This window comes from Aotus nancymaae, unplaced genomic scaffold (assembly GCF_030222135.1).
Source record: "Aotus nancymaae isolate 86718 unplaced genomic scaffold, 86718_ANA_hifiasm-v0.15.2.pri h1tg000029l, whole genome shotgun sequence".
Taxonomy (NCBI): domain Eukaryota; kingdom Metazoa; phylum Chordata; class Mammalia; order Primates; family Aotidae; genus Aotus; species Aotus nancymaae.
In genome coordinates, this window is record NW_026988442.1 from 16,410,694 (window position 1) to 16,431,682 (window position 20,989).

General features: G+C 47.7%; 2 protein-coding genes across 7 annotated transcripts in view; one reads left to right on the forward strand and one right to left on the reverse strand.

Annotated features, from left to right (window-relative positions):
- The first annotated feature begins 40 nt into the window (after positions 1-40).
- RAB5IF (RAB5 interacting factor) lies at positions 41-11,087 on the forward strand. Of its 2 annotated transcripts, XM_021665838.2 has the most exons (4): positions 51-345; positions 1,703-1,806; positions 7,926-8,055; positions 10,546-11,087. In XM_021665838.2, exons 1-4 carry the CDS (start codon positions 232-234, stop codon positions 10,585-10,587), a joined length of 390 nt encoding a protein of 129 aa, XP_021521513.1. In that variant the 5' UTR covers positions 51-231; the 3' UTR covers positions 10,588-11,087. The 2 variants fall into 2 exon arrangements, with proteins under 2 accessions (XP_021521514.1, XP_021521513.1); XM_021665839.2 differs by lacking the exon at positions 7,926-8,055 and having other exon boundaries at positions 41-345.
- SLA2 (Src like adaptor 2) overlaps positions 10,549-20,989 on the reverse strand; it is a 30,330-nt gene continuing 19,889 nt past the window's right edge. For 4 of the 5 annotated variants that reach the window (XM_064382393.1, XM_064382392.1, XM_064382396.1 and 1 more), the window contains 3 exons: positions 13,765-13,914; positions 12,852-12,984; positions 10,549-12,532 (listed from right to left, as the gene is read on the reverse strand). In XM_064382393.1, the coding sequence (XP_064238463.1) occupies positions 12,412-12,532; positions 12,852-12,984; positions 13,765-13,914 (404 nt within the window). In that variant the 3' untranslated portion in view covers positions 10,549-12,411. The other variant, XM_064382397.1, reaches the window with a different exon arrangement.

The following is a 20,989-nucleotide window of genomic DNA, read 5'->3' on the forward strand; positions in this document are numbered from 1 at the left end:
GCACGTCGGCGGGAGGACGCGCGACACTGCGCCGCCCCTCCCTCCGTGGAACCTGCTCTGTGGAACCAGTGGAGCCGGCAGCTTGGCCAGGTGGGAGGATCCGCAGCGCATCGCAGGACGGGACTGCTGATCCTGCAGCCGCCCAGCGCCGTGACCTGCGGACCCTAGATCCCGACTCCTTTCGGCTCAGCCCGCGCGCCCCAGGCCCGGCCCGGGCGGCGCGACGGGAGGATGAGCGGCGGGCGGCGGAAGGAGGAGCCGCCTCAGCCGCAGCTGGCCAACGGGGCCCTCAAAGTCTCCGTCTGGAGCAAGGTGCTGCGGAGCGATGCGGCCTGGGAGGACAAGGTACGGTGGAGCCTGAACAGGGCGCGGGTGCGAGGAGCCGGCTGGGACTCGGGGAACGGGAAGACGGGCCCGGGCCTGTCCTCGCCCCCTTTCCGGCGCTATCGAGCGGGTGGCCCAAGGGTGTCAGAGCGAACTTGGCGGGTACAGGGCGGACAGCTCGGCTTGGGAGCTTCCTGAAGGGTGGCTTAAGGATGAAGCTCCCTGGTCATGAGGGAGCGGCGAGGAGCGGGGAGAGGCGTTGTCATCCGCGGGCAGGGCGTGTGCCTGAACGAGAAAGGGAGCTGAATTCGATTCAGCCTCCGCCTTTTATGTGCAGTAGGGTCTTGAGTAAGTTACTCGTCTCTTTCGAATTAACTACCTAACACAGTCGTTGGTACAAACAGTAACGGTAACAGACTTCTACTGATTTCTACGTGCCAAGTGCTCTCCATGCGGAATCTTAATTAATTCTCAGAATAACTCTGAAGTGGGGTACTCTGGTGCATTAAAGCGTTTTGAACATACTGAGGCCCGCTGATCTTGAGCTGCTGTTGCTTGTTGAATAAAAGGACAGAATACTTTGATAAGCGTGAGTCCAGACAGGAGACTAAGACCACCCCGTGGGTGAGTGTGAGATTTTGGGGTGGAGAAACGCCACCAAATATGTGCGAGAAATGGTTGGGACTCCAGGACGTTCTTAACTCATCCCATTCGGAGGTTGCTTCGTAACTCCATGATCTGGAAGGGGCCATCACAAGCAGCTTGATTTCAGGTAGCTTGAAAATAATATTTTATTTGCAGTCATTTCTTTAGTATTCTGGACTGCCGAAGTGGGTTTTCCTTCCTGAAGTTCCCGTAAGGGGGGATGGGAGGCACTTCCTGAAGGTGCCCTTGTTCTGCCACCATCCCTGCCCAGCTCTTACAAAACCTGCAGTCTCTAATCTGCTGTGTCATTTCTTTCTTTCTTTGTATAAGGACTGGTTTCTGCAATCTAGGGCAGATCAGAAACCTGAGTCGTCTTCTGTGTTCTTCCATGAAACTTAAATATGCTGGCACCTGCCTCCAGCATTTTTCTTCTAATCTGTATGTATGGCCAGCAGCACAATTACTATCACAATCCTAATATGTGCAGCATCATTATGCAGCTCTAGAATTTTGATTTAGAGCACAGGTTCTGGAAATGATCACTTAATGATGTCTAAATATCGTTTTCTACCACGTTAGTAGAAATAAGAGGTGAAGCAGGAGGCACATACTGTTGCCTTTGGGGGAAAGAAATTCCCTGGATGTGTTTAGCAGAAAGATTTAATATTTCCCACTCTGGCTGTCCTGTGGCACCCACCCCAGATAATTGTTGCATTTTCTATCTTTTCTACAGGATGAATTTTTAGATGTGATCTACTGGTTCCGACAGATCATTGCTGTGGTCCTGGGTGTCATTTGGGGAGTTTTGCCATTACGAGGTTTCTTGGGAATTGCAGGGTAAGTCTTGGATATCTTACGTTTTCATGGTATCATTTCTTTTTAAATAGAGGTTTCCTTTTATAGAAAAGCCATTGTTGCTCTGGAGCTTGCACGCGCGCACTCTCTCTCTCGCTCCCGCTCGCTCTCTCTGTGTGTGTGTGTGTTAGAAGTAGCCCTACAATGGCACTCCTGGGTCTGGTGCACCACTCCTCAGGAGTATCTCAGGTCAGGCAGGTTACCTTCCTGCCTTCCTGAAGGCTGGGCCAGTCCATTCATTCGTGGGTCTAAAGTGACCTTAAGCAAGAGGCTATCACATTACTTATTGGTGGCATACACTGTAGTTCTGCTGTGATCTTTGTACCTGTGCAAGTTTGGGAAGTAGAAACTTTTGTATTTGCCAGGCGCGGTGGCTCACGCCTATAATCCCAGCACTTTGGGAGGCCGAGGCGGGTGGATCGCAAGGTCAAGAGATCGAGACCATCCTGGTCAACATGGTGAAACCCCATCTCTACTAAAAATACAAAAAAATTAGCTGGACATGGTGGCGCATGCCTGTAGTCCCAACTACTCAGGAGGCTAAGGCAGGAGAATTGCTTGAACCCAGGAGGCAGAGGTTGCGGTGAGCCGAGATCACGCCATTGCACTCCAGCCTGGGTAACAAGAGCTAAACACCGTCTCAAAAAAAAAGAAAAAAAAAGAAACTTTTGTATTTGATGACCATTTCCTTTGTGCCTGGCACTGTGCTTAATGTGCTAAACCTTGGATTTGGCAGAAGTTATTTCAGGTCACTCCATTTTATTTAGTTATTTTTGAAACAGGGCCCCACTTTGTCGCCCAGGTAGGGGAGCACAGTGGCACCATCACAGCTGACTGCTACCTCAACCTCCTGGACTCAAGTCATTTTCCTGCCTTAGCCTCCTACTAAGTAGCTGGAACTACAGGTGTAAGCCACCACACCTGGCTAATTTAAACAAAAAAAATTTGTAGAGGTAAGATTTCTCTACATTGCCCAGGCTGGTCTTGAACTCCTGGGCTCAAGTGATCTTCCTTCCTCAGCCTCTCAAAGTGTTGGGATTATAGGCATGAGTCACCATGTCTGGCATAGGTCCCTCTTTTTTTTTTTTTTTTGAGATGCAGTCTCACTCTGTTGCCCAGGCAGGAGTGCAGTGGTGCAACTTCGGCTCACTGCAGCCTCTGCCTCTCAGGTTTAAGTGATTCTCCTTCCTCAGACTCCCGAGTAACTAGGATTACAGGTACCCACCACCATGCTTGGTTAATTTTTTTGTATTTTTAGTAGAGACAGGATTTTGCCATGTTGGCCAGGCTGGTCTCGAACTCCTTACCTCAGGTGATCCACCCACCTCAGCCTCCCAAAGTGCTAGGATTACAGGCGTGAGCCACGCGACCAGCATAGGTCCCTCTATTTTAAAAGCAGCCCCAAAATAGGAGGTTGGGCCCTCCATGTTTTATTGTGTTCTGTGGCCAGTGGCAGCACACTTGATACCAGCCTCTGGCCATGGCTCAGTTTATTCACAAGGCACTGAAAGTGAGTTCACGTGCTCGTCAGATTGAGTTTAAAAGACATGTGTCAGATGCAGTGGCTCATGCCTGTAATCCCAGCACTTTGGAAGGCGAAGGTGGGTGGATCACCTGAGGTCAGGAGTTCGAGACCAGCCTGGCCAACATGGTGAAACCTTGTGTCTAGTAAAAATACAAAAACTACCGGGCATGGTGGCTCATGCCTGTAATCCCAGCACTTTGGGAGGCTGAGGCAGGTGGATCACGAGGTCAGGAGATTGAAACCATCCTGGGTAACACGGTGAAACCCTATCTCTACTAAAAAAAACAAAAAATTATCTGGGTGTAGTGGTGCACGCCTGTAGTCTGAGCTACTTGGGAGGCTGAGGCGGGAGAATTGCTTGAATCCAGGAAGTGGAGGTTGCAGTGAGCTGAGATCATGCCATTGCACTGTAGCCTGGGCAACAGAGTGAGACTCTGTCTCAAAAAAAAAAAAAAAATTACCTGGGCATGGTGGTGGTCACCTGTAATTTCAGCTGCTCAGGAGGCTGAGGCATGAGAATCACTTGAACCCAGGAGGCAGAGGTTGCAGTGAGCCAAGATCACACCATTGCACTCCAGCCTGGGTGACAGAGCAAGACTCCGTCTCAAAAAAAAAAAAAAAAGATGTGTGAGAGTTGATTCGAGATAGGAATCATGGGCAAGCTGTTATAGAAGTGGATAGGAGGGACCGTCCTTATATCTCCATTTTTTTTTTTTTTTTTTTTTTGCATTTTTTGATGTATCATAGTTGCGTATATTTTGGGGGTACATATATTTTGATATGTGTATACAATGTGTAATGATCAAATCATGGTGATTGGTATATTAATCATCTCTTTTTTTTTTTTTTTTTTTTAAAGAGACGGGGTTTCACCATGTTGGCCAGGATGGTCTTGATCTCTTGACCTCGTGATCCACCCGCCTTGGCCTCCCAAAGTGCTGGGATTACAGGCGTGAGCCACCGTGCCCAGCTATTAATCATCTCAAACATTTATTTTTTTTCTTCCTGGCCTTTTCTCTTTTCATTCAGGCAGTACAAACTGTCACCCTTCCCCCATGGAAAACCACATTAATTGTTTTAGGGCTGACACATCTCTTCTCATTCCCTTACTCTAGGGTAAAAGGAGTGAAATATATTTCAAATGTTTGAGTTGTCCATTTTCTCAGAATATAACCCAAAAGAAGTGAACAGTCCCTTCTCCTTTTTTTTTTTTTTTTTTTGAGACAGTCTTGCTCCGTCACCAGGCTGGAATACAGTGGTGTGATCTTGGCTCACTGCAATCTCCACCTCGTGTGTTCAAGCAATTCTCCTGCCTCAGCCTCCTGAGTAGCTGGAATTACAGGTGCCCGCCACCACGCCTGGCTGATTTTTGTATTTTTAGTAGAGATAGGGTTTCGCCATGTTGGCCAGGCTGGTCTCAAATGCCTGACCCCCTGACCTCAGGTGATCTACTCACCTCAGCCTCCCAAAGTGGTAGGATTAAAGGCATGAGCCACAGAGCCCGGCCAGCTGGGACTTTAGATGAGTGCCACCAGGTGTGGCTATTTTTTTTTTTTTTTTTTGTTAGAGACAATGCATTGCTCTGTTGCCCGAGTTGGTCTCTCAAACTCCCAGGCTGAAGCAGTCCTACCTTGGCCTCCCAAAATGCTTGGATTACAGGTGTGAGCCGCCATGCCTGGCCTCAGTTTTTCATGTTCTTTTTTTTACCCCTACTCCAGCAAGTTCATCTCTTTGTCTACATATATGCTGTGTGGTTTTCTCTCTCATTTACAAAATAGAGATAATGCCTACCTTTTTGTGTGTGTGTCTTAGTCACTCCAGCCTGGGCTGGAGTACAGTGGCATGCTCACAGGTCCTTGTAGCCTCAACCTCCCTGGGCTTAGGTGATCCTCCGACTTTAGCTGCCTCCTGAGTAGCTGGGACTTTAGGCATGCATCATCACACCTGACTAATTTTTGTATTTTTTGTAAAGACGGGGTTTCCCTATGTTGCCCAAGTTGGTCTCGATCTCCTGGGCTTAAATGATCCTCCCATCTCAGCCTCCCAGAGTGCAGGGATTTAAACCTGGTATAGACCTGTACTCACGAGCCACCACACTCCATCGCTGCCCACCCTTGAAGCTCAGTTAAAACCCTTCCATCCCTTTCCTGACCCTTTGCTTTGAACATCAGGCATTAGATTTGAATTCTTTTGTTTCTGTGACTTCAGTCTGTACTTACTGTGTAATCCTTGGAAGGCAGGGCCTACGTCAGCCCCTTTCTCAGCCTCTTTCTCTCTCCCTGTCATCCCGGTTCCCTGAGTCTCCAGTCATTCTCCAGCCCTAGCTTATTATGTGCCTCAGAGTGACACTTCCAACTGCTATTAGTCATCTCCATCCAGAGCCACTAAGTCAGCCTGTCCAAAATGAAACTCCTGTCAGAGGAAGGTGGCCAGATTTGGTTAGGTGCCAAGATTTCTGACAAACTAAGGACAATATTTCTTTCTTCTTGACTCATTTCTGTTCCTGCAACCATTGTACTCAGAGGCCCTTAGGCTTACAGCTTTGGGTCTTCTTACCCCTCCCCCATTCAGCCACTTGTCTGGTGTGCTTCCATGTCTTGAAACATGAGTACAGGTCTAAACCAGTTAGTCATCTTTTTTTCTTTCCTTTTGAGACAGAGTTTCGCTCTTGTTGCCCAGGCTGGAGTGCAACCTCCGCCTTCCAGGTTCAGGTGATTCTCCTGCCTCAGCCTCCTGAGTAGCTGGGATTACAGGCGCCCGCCACCATGCCCGGCTAATTTTTGAACTTTTAATAGAGATGGGGTTTCACTATGTTGTCCAGGCTTGTCTTGAACCCCTGACCTCAGGTGATCCATCCACCTTGGCCTCCCAAAGTGCTGGGATTACTGGCATGAGCCACTGCCCTCCACCTAGCCATCCTGTTTCTTCCACTTGTGAGAAAGTCCATATTCTTACTGCTCACCAGACTCCTGAAGTATGAAGTATGAGCATCCTACCCCATCCCCACCTTGCTCACATAGCCTCAGAGTCTCCCTGTACTCCTCCCCTGCTGATTTATACTCTGCACGACTGCACTGCCCTCCCCTACACCAGCCCACGCTTCATCCATTGAGAGGAATCAGTTCTTGCATTTTTCCACCTCAGCCTTCAGAAGAGATGTGGCCTGAAATACACAGTCCCCCATTTAGATTAGATGCAATAACTGGAAAGGGCCAGGCCCATTAGTTCATGGTCTCTTCCAAAAATACAAAAAATTATCTGGGCATAGTGGCGTATGCCTGTAGTCTCAGCTACTCAGGAGGCTGAGGCACAAGAATTGCTTGAACCTGGGAGGCAGAGGTTGCAAAGAGCCAAGATCGCACCATAGCAAGACTGTGTCTCGAATAAGTGAATGAATGAATGAAGATTACAAAGAAGGTCTTGATCACTCTATGAAAACAAGAGATCAGGAGGGCAAGGATATATCACTGCTTACTGCATTCCTGCAGTGTTTATGCTCCCTTCATTCCAACTCTTACACCAGCTAAGTATATTATGTGGGTCAAAGACATTGGGGGTACTCAGAAACTGCTGGTTTCAATTCCACTGTCATTGCTGTTTGTTTTTTGTTTTTTTGAGATGGAGTTTTGCACTGTTGCCTGGGCTGAAGTGTAATGGCACAATCTCAGCTCTCTGCATCTCCATCTCCCAGGTTCAAGCAATTCTCCTGCCTCAGCCTCCTGAGTAGCTGGGATTACAGGCACCCACCACCACACCCAGCTAAATTTTTTTTTTTTTTGTATTTTTAATAGAGACAGGGTTTTACTATGTTGGCTGGGCTGGTCTTGAACTCCTGACCTCATGATCCACCCGCCTCAGCCTCTCAAAGTGCTGGGATTATAGGCGTGAGCCACTGCACCCAGCTCATTGCTGTTCTTAGCTCCCTAATTGATGGTGAGCTGAGGGCAGGAACGATCATCTTCACGTCTGCATCCAGTAGCAGTAATAGACAGTGGACATCCAGAAATGGTCTCCCATTGGGAGTTATACAGGGGAAATGGTATTGCCTGCTCAACTAGGCTGTGAAGCAGCAACTTTCACATGTGTTTCTCCAATAGCCACCCCCTAGCTGGAGCTCTCTGGAGTCCTATGTCAGGTTCTGTTTGGTCCTGTTTGGGATGGCTTAGCAGCCATTCTGTCTTACTTCAAGAGGCTTGGGAGAATTACTTACTCTCTATATATACTATATATTATATATAGAGTTTTCGCTCTGTTGCCCAGGCTGGAGTGCAGTGGAGCAATCTTGGCTCACTGCAACCTCTCCACCTCCGGATTCAAACGATTCTTCTGCCTCAGCCTTCTGAATAGCTGGGATTACAGGCACCCACCACAATGCCTGGCTAGTTTTTATATTTTCAGTAGATACGGGGTTTTACCATGTTGGCCAGGCTGGTTTAAACTCCTGACCTCAAGTGATCCACCTGCCTCAGCCTCCCAAAGTGCTGGAATTACAGGTGTGAGCCACCAAACCTGGTCTTAAGTTTTGACTCTTCTAAGCTTAGAGTTTATGTTTTGTACTTGTTCTCTCTCGCTTCAGATTCTGCCTGATCAATGCAGGAGTCCTGTACCTCTACTTCAGCAATTACCTACAGATTGATGAGGAAGAATATGGCGGCACGTGGGAGCTCACGAAGGAAGGGTTTATGACCTCTTTTGCCTTGTTCATGGTATGTGTAGCTGATAGTTTTACAACAGGTACTGTTCATTTCATGAGGTGTCACTCACAAGAAGGGACCTCACTGACTGAGTTAATACTATGCGATCAGGGTGCTATTTTTCTAAAGGCTTCTGAGGCTCAGAGCCATGGCCTGTGTTGAACCATATCCCAGAAGATGTGGTGTGATACACTGTACAGTTCTTTAATGTGTAAATCCAGGGCCCATCGTTAGCTTCTACATCTGATTCTCAACCCTGGCTACATATTATAAACTAAGGCCGGGCGTGGTGGCTCACACCTGTAATGCAAGCACTTTGGAGGCCAAGGCGGGTGGATCACCGGAGGTCAGGAGTTCAAGACCAGCCTGACCAACATGGTGAAACCTCGTCTTTATAAAAAATAAAAATAAAAAATAATAATAATAAATAAATAAAAAGAAACTAAGAGAGCCGGCCGGGTGCGATGACTCACGCCTGTAATCCCAGCACTTTTGGAGGCCAAGGTGGGTGGATCACAAGGTCAGGAGATCGAGACCATCCTGCCTAACATGGTGAAACCCTGTCTCTACTAAAAATACAGAAAATTAGCCGAGCGTGGTGGCACACGCCTATAGTCCCAGCTACTCCAGAGGCTAAGACAGGAGAATCGCTTGAACCGGGAGGCAGAGGTTGCAGTGAGCTGAGATCTTGCCACTGCACTCCAGCCTGGGCGACAGACTGGACTCTGCCTCAAAAAAAAAAAAAAGAAAAAAGAAAAAGAAACTAGGAGAGCCTGGTGTGGTGGCTCATGCCTGTAATTCCAGCACTTTGGGAGGCGGAAGCAGGCAGATCACCTGAGGTCAGTGTTCAAGACCAGTCTGGCCAACATGGTGAAACCCTGTCTCTACTAAAAATACAAAAAATTAGCTGGGCTAGCTGGGCATGGTGGCAGGCACCTGTAATCCCAGCTGTTTGGGAGGCTGAGGCAGGAGAATCGCTTCAACCTGGGAGGTGGAGGTTGCAGTGAGCCGAGATCATGCCCTTGCACTCCAGCCTGGGCAACGAGAGTAAAACTCCAACTGAAAAAAAAAGAAACTAGGAAATATTTTTCATAATAGCTAAAAAGTACAAACAATCCAAACGGCCATCACTTGATGAATGGATAAATAAGATACTATATTACATATGGTATAATGTTATTTGGCCTTAAAAGGGAATGAAGTACTGATAAATGCTATATAACAGGGATGAACCTTGAAACATTATGCTAAGTGGAAGAATCCAGACACAAAAGACCACATATTGTGTGATACCATATGCAAAATGTCCACAGTGAGCAAATCTGTAGAGGCAAAAAGTAGATTGGTGGTTGCCAGTGGCTGGGAGGAAGGGGAAGGAGAGTAGCTGATAAAGGAAACAGGCTCTTTTTGGAGTAATGTTTTGGAATCAGCGGTGATGTTTGCACAACTGTGTCCACACAGAAAACCTCTGAAATGTACACTTTATTTGACCCAAGGTCTCACTCTTTCACCCAGGTTGGAGTGCAGTGGCACTATCTTGGCTCTCTGCAACCTCTGCCTCCCGGGTTTAAGCAGTTCTCCTGCCTCAGGCCTCCTGAGTAGCTGGGACTACAGACGAGAGCCACCATGCCCAGATAATTTTTGTATTTTTTTTTTTTTTTTAGTAGAGATGAGGTTTCCCATGTTGGCCAAGCTGGTCTTGAACTCCTGACCTCAAGTGATCCGCTTTCTTCAGCCTCCCAAAGTGCTGGGACTACAGGCATGAGCCACCATGCCTGGCTTTTTTTTTTTTTTTGTATTTTTAGTTAATGGGGTTTCACCATGTTGGCCAGGCTGGTCTTGAACTCCTGACCTCAAGTGGTCTGCCTACCAAAGTGCTGGGATTACAGGTGTGAGCCACTGCATCTGACTCATTTTTCTTTTTTAAATTATACTCATGGCCTGGCATGGTGGTTCATGCCTGTAATTACAGCATTTCAAGAGGCTGAGGCAGGCAGACTGCTTGAGTCCAGGAGTTCGAGACCAGACTGGGCAACATGGTGAAACCCATCTCTACAGGAAAAAACAATTAGGTGTGGTGGTATGCGCCTGTTGAATCCCAGCAGGACTCAAAAAGAAAAAAAAAACAAACACCTTATGTGTCCAGACTCTAACCCAAGCCAATAAAATCTTTCACACTGGTAGCTGTAGCACCTGCTAGCAGTGTAGTGTGCTTTACTTGAATCATTTCCACATCTGAACCTCAACTCCCTGGGCCTGGGGTTGCCATTTGGTAGGGGAGGAGCTTATCAGGAGTTCCTTTGCAAGTGCAGGTGGGCAGTCCTGGGCTCTGTTAGTGACAGCTTGATTTCATTGAAATAATTTAAACGCCTCAAGCACATTGTGCAATGAATAGCCCCTGGAGAGTCCCCTGTGAGTACATTCTCATCTGGCATTTTTGTTTTGTGGAATTGGCCTGTGTTAACCCAGGTGACCTATGAACCATGCTTGTCTCCTCACTAGGTCATTTGGATCATCTTTTACACTGCCATCCATTATGACTGATGGTGTACACCTCCCACCTGCTCCCTGTCCAGTCCAAAGGACCCTCTTGATAACAGCACAGAAACTTGATCACTGGGGAGCCCCAGCCCCTTGGAACTTGGAAGACCCGTGTTTCTTGGACCACGAATCAGTGTATTGGGTGTCAGTGTTTTCTGCAAGGGTTGTGACCTGAAACTTTTTAAAAAACCACCCACCTTTGGGGAAGCATTTCTGAATTTATCCATCACCATTTCTTCCTGGATACCATCAAGTAACAGCTGTTTGCCAAGTGGAGCTGTCATTTAATTTGATGCACCTCCGGATTCAGATGATGAAACATTAAATTGTCTTCCTCGATTCTCCATCAGCTGTACAGTTTTTAAACTATCAGTGGCATTTCAAGTCTTCTGAAACAGCATGGCTGTATGTGCATGGTCCATAGCACAGTACAGGCAGCATCTAACAGTTTCCATTGTAGAATGTTTTCAGATACTTGAATAAATCAGATCTTTAATTGAGAACCTGTTGATGATACCTGAAAAAGCCTTTTTCATCCCACCTGTAGCTTGGGAACCCAGTAGGAACACTAGAGGTGGTCCCTTGTTCCTCTTTCTTCCTCTCCCTGTTCCCTTAGCAGATCCAGCAGACCTCTTGCTCTTTATGGGAGCAGTAGGAAAATGAAGGGCTGCGTTTGGTGTAGGCTATGGCCTCGGTCTTGGCATTGTGGAGAGAGGTCTTAGCATCTTCTGATGCCCCTGCCCAGCACTGAGAAGGGTGGCCTCTCTGCAGTGTGCTAGACCTAAGAGGTGTTATTTTGTATTTGGCCACAAGATGGCAAGGCCAGTGTGTTAGGGAATGGTAAGCCACAAAATGAAATACAAATCTGAGAGCTAAGCTGGGTGCAGTGGCTCACACCTATAATCCCAGCACCTGGGGAGGCCAAGGCGGACAGCTCAATTGGGGTCAGGAGTTCGAAACCATCGTGGCCAACATGGTTAAAAAAACCCATCTCTACTAAAAATACAAAAAATTTAGCTAGGCATGGTGGCATGGGCCTGTAATCCCAGCTACTCAGGAGGCTGAGTCAGGAGAATTGCTTGAACCCAGGAGGCAGAGGTTGCAGTGAGCCAAGATCACGCTATTGCATTCTAGCCTGGGCAATAGAGCAAGACTCCGTCTCAAAAAAAAAAAAAAAAAAAAATCTGAGAGCTGGGGCTGTTGTCCTCAGTGGGGGACATTTGAAGACCTAGACTGTCAGAAGTCTTTCTCTTTCTTTGCTCTGGGGGTCATGTAGCGGCTGGACCACCCAAGATCTGCTGCTATGGTAAGACGACATCATCTCAGCTTTCCCTTCTAGGCCACAGTCCGACCTGCTGCAGTGTGGTGGTGGTCTCAACGGGACTTGTAAATTTTCTGAAAATGATTTTCTCATTGATGCTAGGGGTTGTTTCTACTTTGCGGGTGGGGCCTGGTTAACGGTGGGGATGTGGAATGGGACTCAACAGGCAGGGCATCCAGATGGTACTGGCAACCCCAAACTCAAGAACTGGCTGGGTCACACCCCCAGGAGGCTTACTTTCTTTTTGGAACCCTGGCCCTGCTCCCAACTTTTCTGCACTCAGACTAGAGGTTGCAGGTGGGATCACAGCACAGGGAAGAGGTAGGTGACTTCCTAAGGCCAAGGGAGGAAAGAGCAAGGTACCGGTAGGACCCTGGATGCACCTCTGTGTTCCAGCCCTCCCTCACTGAGTGCACAGCCTTGCCTCTAGCATGCTCAGGAGGTTGGGCTGAATTGGGGTTCTAGGTGCTACAGCCTTGGTTTCCCTTTCTGCCTCTCCTTTGGGCCTAGGCATCATCCAAAGAGACAGTCTTCTCAGTCAGGCTGATGTAGGAGCTAAGTGACTCCCGGAGACCCTCACTGAGAAGAGATTCCTCCCCTGTGACAGCTTCAGAAAACAGGAGGGAGCTGTGGACAAAAGAAGAGAACTGGGTCAAGGAGCCTCCTTCTCCTCCCTGCATTCACTACACACAAAAGTGCACTGTTCTCAAAACCTCTCACTCCTGCTGAAGACCTCACGGGGCTCCCCTGTTCCCTATCAGATCAGCTCCCCCAGCCCCACCTGCTGAGCCTGGGCTGGGCTTCAGGAGTTAAGGCAGTGCCCTCTGGCTCTGGCTCCCAGGTATCCCTGAGTATGACAGGTGCATTCTGGGTTGTGGGTTTCCAGGGGTGGGTCCTTCTAACTCTTGGTCCCACTTTCATGTTTCCAGGAGTTCCCCCACTTTACCTGTCCATCTCTTTCCAGTTGAGTGGTGTCCTCTGCACAGTCACAGGTAGAGGCATGTCCTTGCCAGGGAGTGGGCTAGCCCTCTGCAGGACACAGGGCTCCTTGAGGAGGCAGCAGATGTCTTCTGCCAGCTCTGAGGAAGAGACCCCCATCCCTGACATGGCCGACTCACCCTGCTTCTCCCCAACAGCCCTCACCCTGACAACCTCTACACGTGGCAGGAGGGGGCATAGCTACCAAAGCGGGACAGGACATGAGCCCCAAGCTGTCGCTTTCATGGGGACAGATAACAGTCAAAGGTCTTTCTGGGCTAATTTTGGGAGACAATCCACTGTACGATTTAGGGTGAATTAATGGACCTCTTGAGCCCGAGTTCTGGTTAGGAAAGTGCTTTGAGCAGGAAAAAGCTAAGGAATGCCCAGTCTCTACTTCCACTGCCAGTGCCTGCTCCCGCAGGGAATGACTTGCAGAAAACCCCAATGAGTTTGCCAGGAGTGCTCTTCGCTCTCTGTCCCCTGATGCTGTGCCCAGTGACTGCATCTTCTGGTGTCTGTGAAAGGACAGGATCAGGAAGTGCTAAGGAGAGTCAGGATCGAATCCCACACAGCAGCAGCTCTGGGCCTGGTTCCTGTGGAGAGAACTGCTGCCAGGCGCTCTGAATCAGAACCAGAGTGGTAGGCAAGGTACTGACCCGAGCCTACAGAGGAGATCTGTGGCTTTTCTGCCAGGGCATGAAGTAAAGACAGGGCTCCCAGCCTGCATTTCTTGGCACAGGGCCTGGCATGAAAATAGGGGAGGCCTCTCTTCTGTCTGTTTGAATACTCCATAGCAGGTAAAATATACAAGAGCACAACTGCCTGCTCCTCCCCATAGACTATCCTAGCCTACTCCTGGAGGTAGAGGAAGGCCATACCAGAGTAATGGTCCACCAGGGCCTGGAGTGAGGGGAAGGTGAGGCGCGGTGAGATGTACAGCCAGCCATTGTCAAGGCGCTGGATCCTGTAGTGTCTGATCCGGTCCCAGGAAGCAGGGTGGCTGAGGCGGACTGACAGGGAGTAACAGCCTGAGGAGAGAGGGGTCCAGGGTGGCACCAAGGCCCTGCTGGGACTCAACGCCACCCAGGTTGGGAAACAAAGATAGGAAACATGGCCACAGGGCCCCAGCAGAAGGGAAGTGTCTGGGGCAGAAGCAGGATAAAGACTTGCTCTCTTGGTCATCAATAACACATTCATAATAGATGGGGATCTTGTGAGGGTGAAATCACACACACACATAGCCCTCAGCACAGAGTCTGGCACCATGTACTTGAACATTCAGCATTGGCTATTCTTACAAAGACTCGGGTGGCAGAAGTGTTAGGATGTGAAAACGTCAGTAGATGCCAGCAAGGAAGTGGAGAAGTAGGAGCTCCCAGCCTGCTGGTGGAAGAGATTAACACAAGCCACCTTGGAAATAGTTTGGCATTAACTAGATGAGCTGAACATGCACTCACCCTACAACCCAGCAGTTCTACCCAGGCACATTACCTTAGAGGCACACGAACAAGGATATTCATGGCAGCATTGTTTGTAAAAGTCAAAAGGGCAAACAGCTCATTTGAGCTCAAGAGTAGAATGAATTGTGGACTATAGAGTGTAATGCTATACAGCAGTAAAAATAACTGCTACATACATAGGCATAAGTAAATCTTGGAAACAATAAGCAAGAACATTACAGAACATACATTCAGCTGGATTCTATTTAAAGTTCAAAGATAGCCAAGATGACATTATATGTTTCACAGAGACACACGGCAAAGCTCTGAAGAAAAGCAACTGAATGACTAATACAGTGAAGTACGAGAGGGGGCTACAAAGCGTTTGTTAGGTAATTTCCACTGGCAAGTGGGCATGTGGACGTTATTTTTATTTTTATTTTTATTTATTTCTTATTTCTTTTTTTTTTTTTTTGAGATGGAGTTTCGCTCGTTACCCAGGCTGGAGTGCAATGGTGTGATCTCGGCTCACCGCAACCTCTGCCTCCTGGGTTCAAGCAATTCTCCTGCCTCAGCCTCCAAGTAGCTGGGACTACAAGCATGTGCCACCACGCCCAGCTAATTTTTTTGTATTTTTAGTAGAGACGGGGTTTCACCTTGTTGACCAGTATGGTCTTGATCTCTTGACCTCGTGATCCACCCGCCTCGGCCTCCCAAAGTGCTGGGATTATAGGCGTGAGCCACCGCGCCCGGCTTATTTATTTTTTGAGATGGAGTCTTGCTTTGTTGCCAGGCTGGAGTGCAGTGGCATGATCTCTGCTCACTGCAACCTCTGCCTCCTAGCTTCAAGTGATTCCCCTGCCTCAGCCTCCTGAGTAGCTAGGATTATAGGCATGTGCCACCACGCCCAGCTAATGTTTTGTGTTTTAGTACAGATGGGGTTTTGCCATGTTGGCCAGGATGGTCTCAATCTCCTGACCTCATGATCCGTCTGCCTCAGCCTCCCAAAGTGCTGGGATTACAGGCGTGAGCCACTGTGCCCAGCCTACAATTATTTTTTTATTTTTATTTTTATTATTAATTTTAGCAATTATAGTGGACAATAGCAATCAAATTATAGACCCATGAAAGGGGTAGTTTTGGTAGAAGAAGCTTGAGCAGTCCCTATGGTGGTGCTTATGGATCTGGTGTTGAAAGTGGTAGCTATAGGCCAGGTGTGGTGGCTCACGCCTGTAATCCCAACACTTTGAGAGGCCGAGGTGGGTGGATCACGAGGTCAGGAGTTTGAGACCAGCCTGGCCAAGGTGGTAAAACCCTGTCTCTACTAAAATACAAAAATTAGCTGGGTGCAGTGGCAAGCGCCTGTAGTCCCAGCTACTTGGGAGACTGAGGCAGGAGAATTGCTTGAACCTGGGAGGCAGAGGTTGCAGTGAACTGACACTGTGCCACTGCACTCTAACCTGGGTGACAGAGTGAGACTCCATCTCAAAAAAACAAAACAAAACTGAACATCACTTGATTAATGATGAGGATATATAAAATTAAAATTTATTTTAAAAATAAGAACTGGGCCAGGCACGGTGGCTCACACCTGTAATCCCAGCACTTTGGGAGGCTGAGGCTGGTGGATCACCTGAGGTAGGGAGTTCACGACCAGCCTGACTAACATGGAGAAACCTCATCTCCTCTACTAAAAATACAAAATTAGCCAGGCCTGGTGATGTATGCCTATAATCCCAGCTACTTGGGAGGCTAAGGCAGGAGAATTACTTGAACCCGGGAGGTGGATGTTGCAGTGAGCTGAGATCGCGCCACTGCACTCCAGCCTGGGCAACAGAGTGAGATTCTGTCTCAAACAACAACAATAACAACAAGAAAAAACCATGATCACCTGAAAAAAATGCAGAAAAATCATTTGACAAAATTCAACACCCTTCATGATTAAAAAAACAAAAGCAGAAAACGATGGATAGAGTGTGTTAGTTTCCTATTGCTGCTGTAACAAGTTACCATCAATTTAGCAGCTTAAAGTAACAGGAATTATTCTTTTACAGTTCTGGAGGTTAGAAGTCTGAAATGAGTTTCACTGGACAAAAATCAAGATGTCAGCAGGGCAGTGTTCCTTTTGCAGGCTCTAGAGAAGAATCCATTCTCTTTTCTTTTTGTTTCTAGAAGCCATAGGCATCCCTCTGCTCATGGCTCCTTCCTCAGTCTCCACAGCCAGTAGCATCTTCCTGCCTCTAACTCTAATCTTCCTGCCTCCCTCTCATAAGCATCCTGGTGATTATACTGGGTCCAACTGGACAATCCAAAATAATCTTCCCACCTCAAAATCCTTAATCACATCAGCAAACTCTTTTTACGATGTGAGGTAACATATTCACAGGTGCTGTGGATTAGGACCTGAACATTGTTGGGGGATGATTATTCTGTCTACCACAGAAGAATACCTGATATAGAGCATCTGTGAAAAATCTACAACTAAGGCCAGGTACAGTGGCTCACCCCTGTAATCCCAACACTTTGAGAGGTCAGGCAGATCACCTGAGGCCAGGAGTTGGAGACCAGCCTGGTCAACATGGTAAAACCCCATCTCTACAAAAATAGAAAAATTAGCTGGGCATGTGGGCATGATGGTGTGCACCTATAATCTCAGCTACTTAGGAGGCTGAGGCAGGAGTATTGTTTGAACCCAGGAGGCGGAGGTTGCTGTGAGCTGAGATTGGGCCACTGCACTCCAGCCTGGGCAACAGAGCAACACTATGTCTAAAAAAAACAAAACAAAACAAATCTACAACTCACATACTTAATGGGAAAGATTGATTATTTTCCTTCTAAGATTGGGAACAAAGCAATAATGTTCTTACCATTTCTACTCAATGTTGTACTAAAGGTTCTAACAAGTGCAAGAAAAAGAAAAGAAAAAGAAACTAAAAGTATATGGACTGGAAAAGACACAATACAACTGCCTTTACTTACAGACAATACAATCATATGTAGATAATCCTAAGGAATCTGTCAAAAAGCTACTAGAATTAAAAAGTTAATTTAACAAGGTGACCCAAAGTCAATATGCTTTGAGAAGATGTTGACACCAGTAGGGTCTCTGCTTCCTTTTGTTATTTTTGCCTGATTGGGAGCCCTTTGACCTTTGAACCTTAATTTTTTTTGTTTTGCAACAGAGTTTCACTCTTGTTGCCCAGGCTGGAGTGCAATGGCACAATCTCGTCTCACCACAACCTCTGCTTCCTGGGTTCAAGCGAATCTCCTGCCTCAGCTTCCCGAGTAGCTGGGATTATAGGCACCCGCCACCACACCTGGCTAATTTTGTATTTTTAGTAAAGACAGGGTTTCTCGTTGGTCAGGCTGGTCTTGAATTCCCAACCTCGGGCGATCCACCCGCCTCGGCCTCCCAAAGTGCTGGGATTATAGGCGTGTGCCACCATGCCCGGCCTTTTAAAAAAATTTTTTAGAGACAGTTTGACTATGTTGCTCAGGCAGGCCTCAAAATCCTGGGCTCAAGTGATCCTGTTGCCTCAGCCTCCCAAGTAGCTGGGACATAGGTGTGCACTACAATGCCGGCTTGTATTCTATACCTTTGAGAAGAGTCTCTTCTTGAGCTGTGCTGTAACCCTGAAAAAACGCTGGTTGGGAATGGGCTAAATATTTGAAAATAGGCCCAGAAGTCCAACCAACCCAGCTGAACTAGTGACCAAGACCTTATATCTTTTGCAAGGTTCTTCAACCACTCTACCCTGGCCACTGTCACAACAGTTATTAGAATCAGAAAGGGTAGCTACACTAGGGATCTGGTTGTTGGTCTCAGGGATAAGAGGTTCTCAGGAGTCATCCATCCCTGATTGGTTCCTTTCTCTCAGCCTTACATCCAACCTAACAAAAAGCCCTATTTGGTATGGTCAGAACAGAGCCAAGAGCCCACCACTTCTCACCTGGACAGAGCCTGCTACCACTTCCTGCGAGGCTTCCTCTCTTTGTAGCAGGTCAGGGGTGAGGTCGTCTCACTCCCCTACTCAGAATCCTCCCTGTCACACTTAAAATCAATCCCAAGTCCTCTCCCTGGAAAGGCTCTGTGTGACCTGATTCCCAACGCCCCCCTCCCCTCGTCCCATCTCCCATAGTTTCCTGCTGAGGCCTCCCCTGAGGCCTGTGCTCACACACTCATGCCCTGGCACTCCGTATCCTCCGAACACTGCTTTATTTCTTCTTGGCACTTATCACTCTCACACTCTTTCTTATTTATTCACTGTCCACCTTGCCAACTAGATTGTGGGCAGGAATCTTGCTTTTCATACTGCAAAGTCTCTAGTGTTTTGAACAGTGCCTGGCACTGTCAACACACAGTATGCATTTGTTGAATGAAACTCTGTGATAAACACTCGGACAGAGCCATAATTACAAGCGGTTTTAGGGAAAGCTCATCACCATTTGCACTTTTACTGTCTGTGAGCACAGATGGTGTTGGGATTGATTCTTGAAGGCTTATCATTGCATGGTTTGCAGCAAACACATATTGAGCATTTACTAAGCCCTACCCAGCCTTAGGCATAGAAGACCCACCCAGAGCCATCCCTTAGCTGAAGATGGAGTGCTGTGGGGTACACAGGTCCAGCTGACTGACTGGGGAGCAAGGCGACTTTGGTTCTGTCCTTGGCAGTCTGATGCTAAAAATAGCCTGAATCTTCCTATTTGGAGAGGGCCATCTTCCCAAGCTCTTCATCCTCTCTCCGTCTCTCAACATGCACAGGTGTGCTCACCTGCTCATTCATTTATTCAATAAACATCCGCTGAGTACCCACTACATGCCCGACACCGCTCTAGGCCCAGACACAGGTATGAAATCACCACACTCAGGGGAAATAAGTGCAGTCTTGCCAGCACATCCACAGCTGGGATTTTCCTTAACGGTCCTCATTTCAAATATTTAGTTCCTGTATTATTCCCATCAGACCATGTACACTGATTTTTTTTCCTTTTTTTTTTTTTTGAGATAGAGTTTCGCTCTCATTGCCCAGGCTGGAGTACAGCGACATGATCTTGGCTCACTGCAACCTCCACTACAACCCCACCTCTACTAAAAATACAAAAATTAGCTGGGCCTGGTGGTGCACACCTGTAGACCCAGATACTCAGGAGACTGAGGCAGGAGAATCGCTTGAACCTGGGAGGCAGAGGTTGCAGTGAGCTGAGATCACACCATTGTACTCCAGCCTGACAAGAGTGAGACTTCGTCTCAAAAAAAAAAAAAAGAAAAAAGAAAATATTAGCAGGGCCGGGCGTGGTAGTTCATGCCTGTAATCTCAGCACTTTAGGAAGCCAAGGTGGGTGGATCACTTGAGGTCAGAAGTTCGAAACCAGCCTGGCCAATGGGCTGGTCCACTATCTGCAGCCTGAGGACAAAAGCCATGACTTAGCAGGCCTGACTTGGGGGAGATGCTCAGTAAGTGTTTCCCAATTGACAGTGGACAGAGGTGAGCCCCACAGGGGCAGGAACTATGTCTTGCTCATCAATCCCCCTTATAGTGCCTGACACAGAACAGATACACAGCAGGATAGCCAGTGGGGGCTGCCGCTGGAGCCTGTCCCCAACCCTATGCTGATGTCTGCACAACGCTGTGACCTCCGCAAAGTCTTCCAGACCCCCTTCACAGACCAAGATTTGGGGCCTGACTAGAGCCTGGCCATGGCTGTCCCCAGGCCTATCATATAGCCAGGTATGCCAGTGGGACTCAGGAAGATGGGGTCTTCACACTCCGGACTCTGATTAGTGTCCCTGGTAGCTCAGGGTCCCAGGCCTTCCTCCTTGGTCCACACACAGGCTTGAAGCCCCTGTGGTATCCCCATCCCAGAGGTGCCTTTGGGCGAATGAAAAGCTGATCCTGGTATCACTCACTCCTCACTCAGTCAATGGCTGATTCCCACTATATAAGACAAAAGCATAATGTAAAATACATGGTCTCTTATTTCATTCTGGGTTCCCTAGATTCGAACTGTGTTTTCAAACTCAAGAGAACAGTAGAACCATCCAGAGAGCTTGCCCAAGAAGCAGATTTCTGACCTCTGCCCCCAGAGTCTGATTCAGTTAGGTCTGCAGTGGGCGCACAAGTCTACAGTGTTGTCACGTTCCCCTGATGATTCCTGTACATGCAAGGAATCCTGTGTCAAACCACAGTACGGAATTTTACGCTGTGACCCGGGACACACCTTATAAAAATCCTGAAACAAAAGTTCTATGACGCAATATTTACCCCAACCATGGTGATGTTCTCTGCTCAATTTCACTACAAACACACACTGGTCCAGACCCATTAAAGTAGTGGGTTCTGACCCTGGCTATACATCAGAATCACCTAGGCAGCTTTTACAGTGTGCAGGCCACATCCCTGACCAGTGAGATCAGAAACTCTGGAGGTGGGTGCATGCATCGGTAGTTTGTTTATTGAATTTATTTATTTATTTTTAAAGACAGGGTTTTCCTCTGTCATCCAGGCTGGAGTGCAGTGGTGTGATCACAGCTCACTGCAGCATCGACCTCTTGGGCTCAAGTGATCCTTTTGTCTCAGTCTCCCAAGTAGCTGAGACAACATTTACATGCCACCACACCTGGCTAATTATTTATTTATTTATTTATTTATTTATTTATTTA

Coding starts and splice junctions, on each gene's coding strand:
- RAB5IF (XM_021665839.2), top strand. CDS start 232: ATGAGCGGCGGGCGGCGGAAGGAGGAGCCGCCTCAGCCGCAGCTGGCC. Junction 346..1,702: donor ATGCGGCCTGGGAGGACAAG/GTACGGTGGAGC, acceptor TCTTTTCTACAG/GATGAATTTTTAGATGTGAT. Junction 1,807..10,545: donor GGTTTCTTGGGAATTGCAGG/GTAAGTCTTGGA, acceptor TCTCCTCACTAG/GTCATTTGGATCATCTTTTA.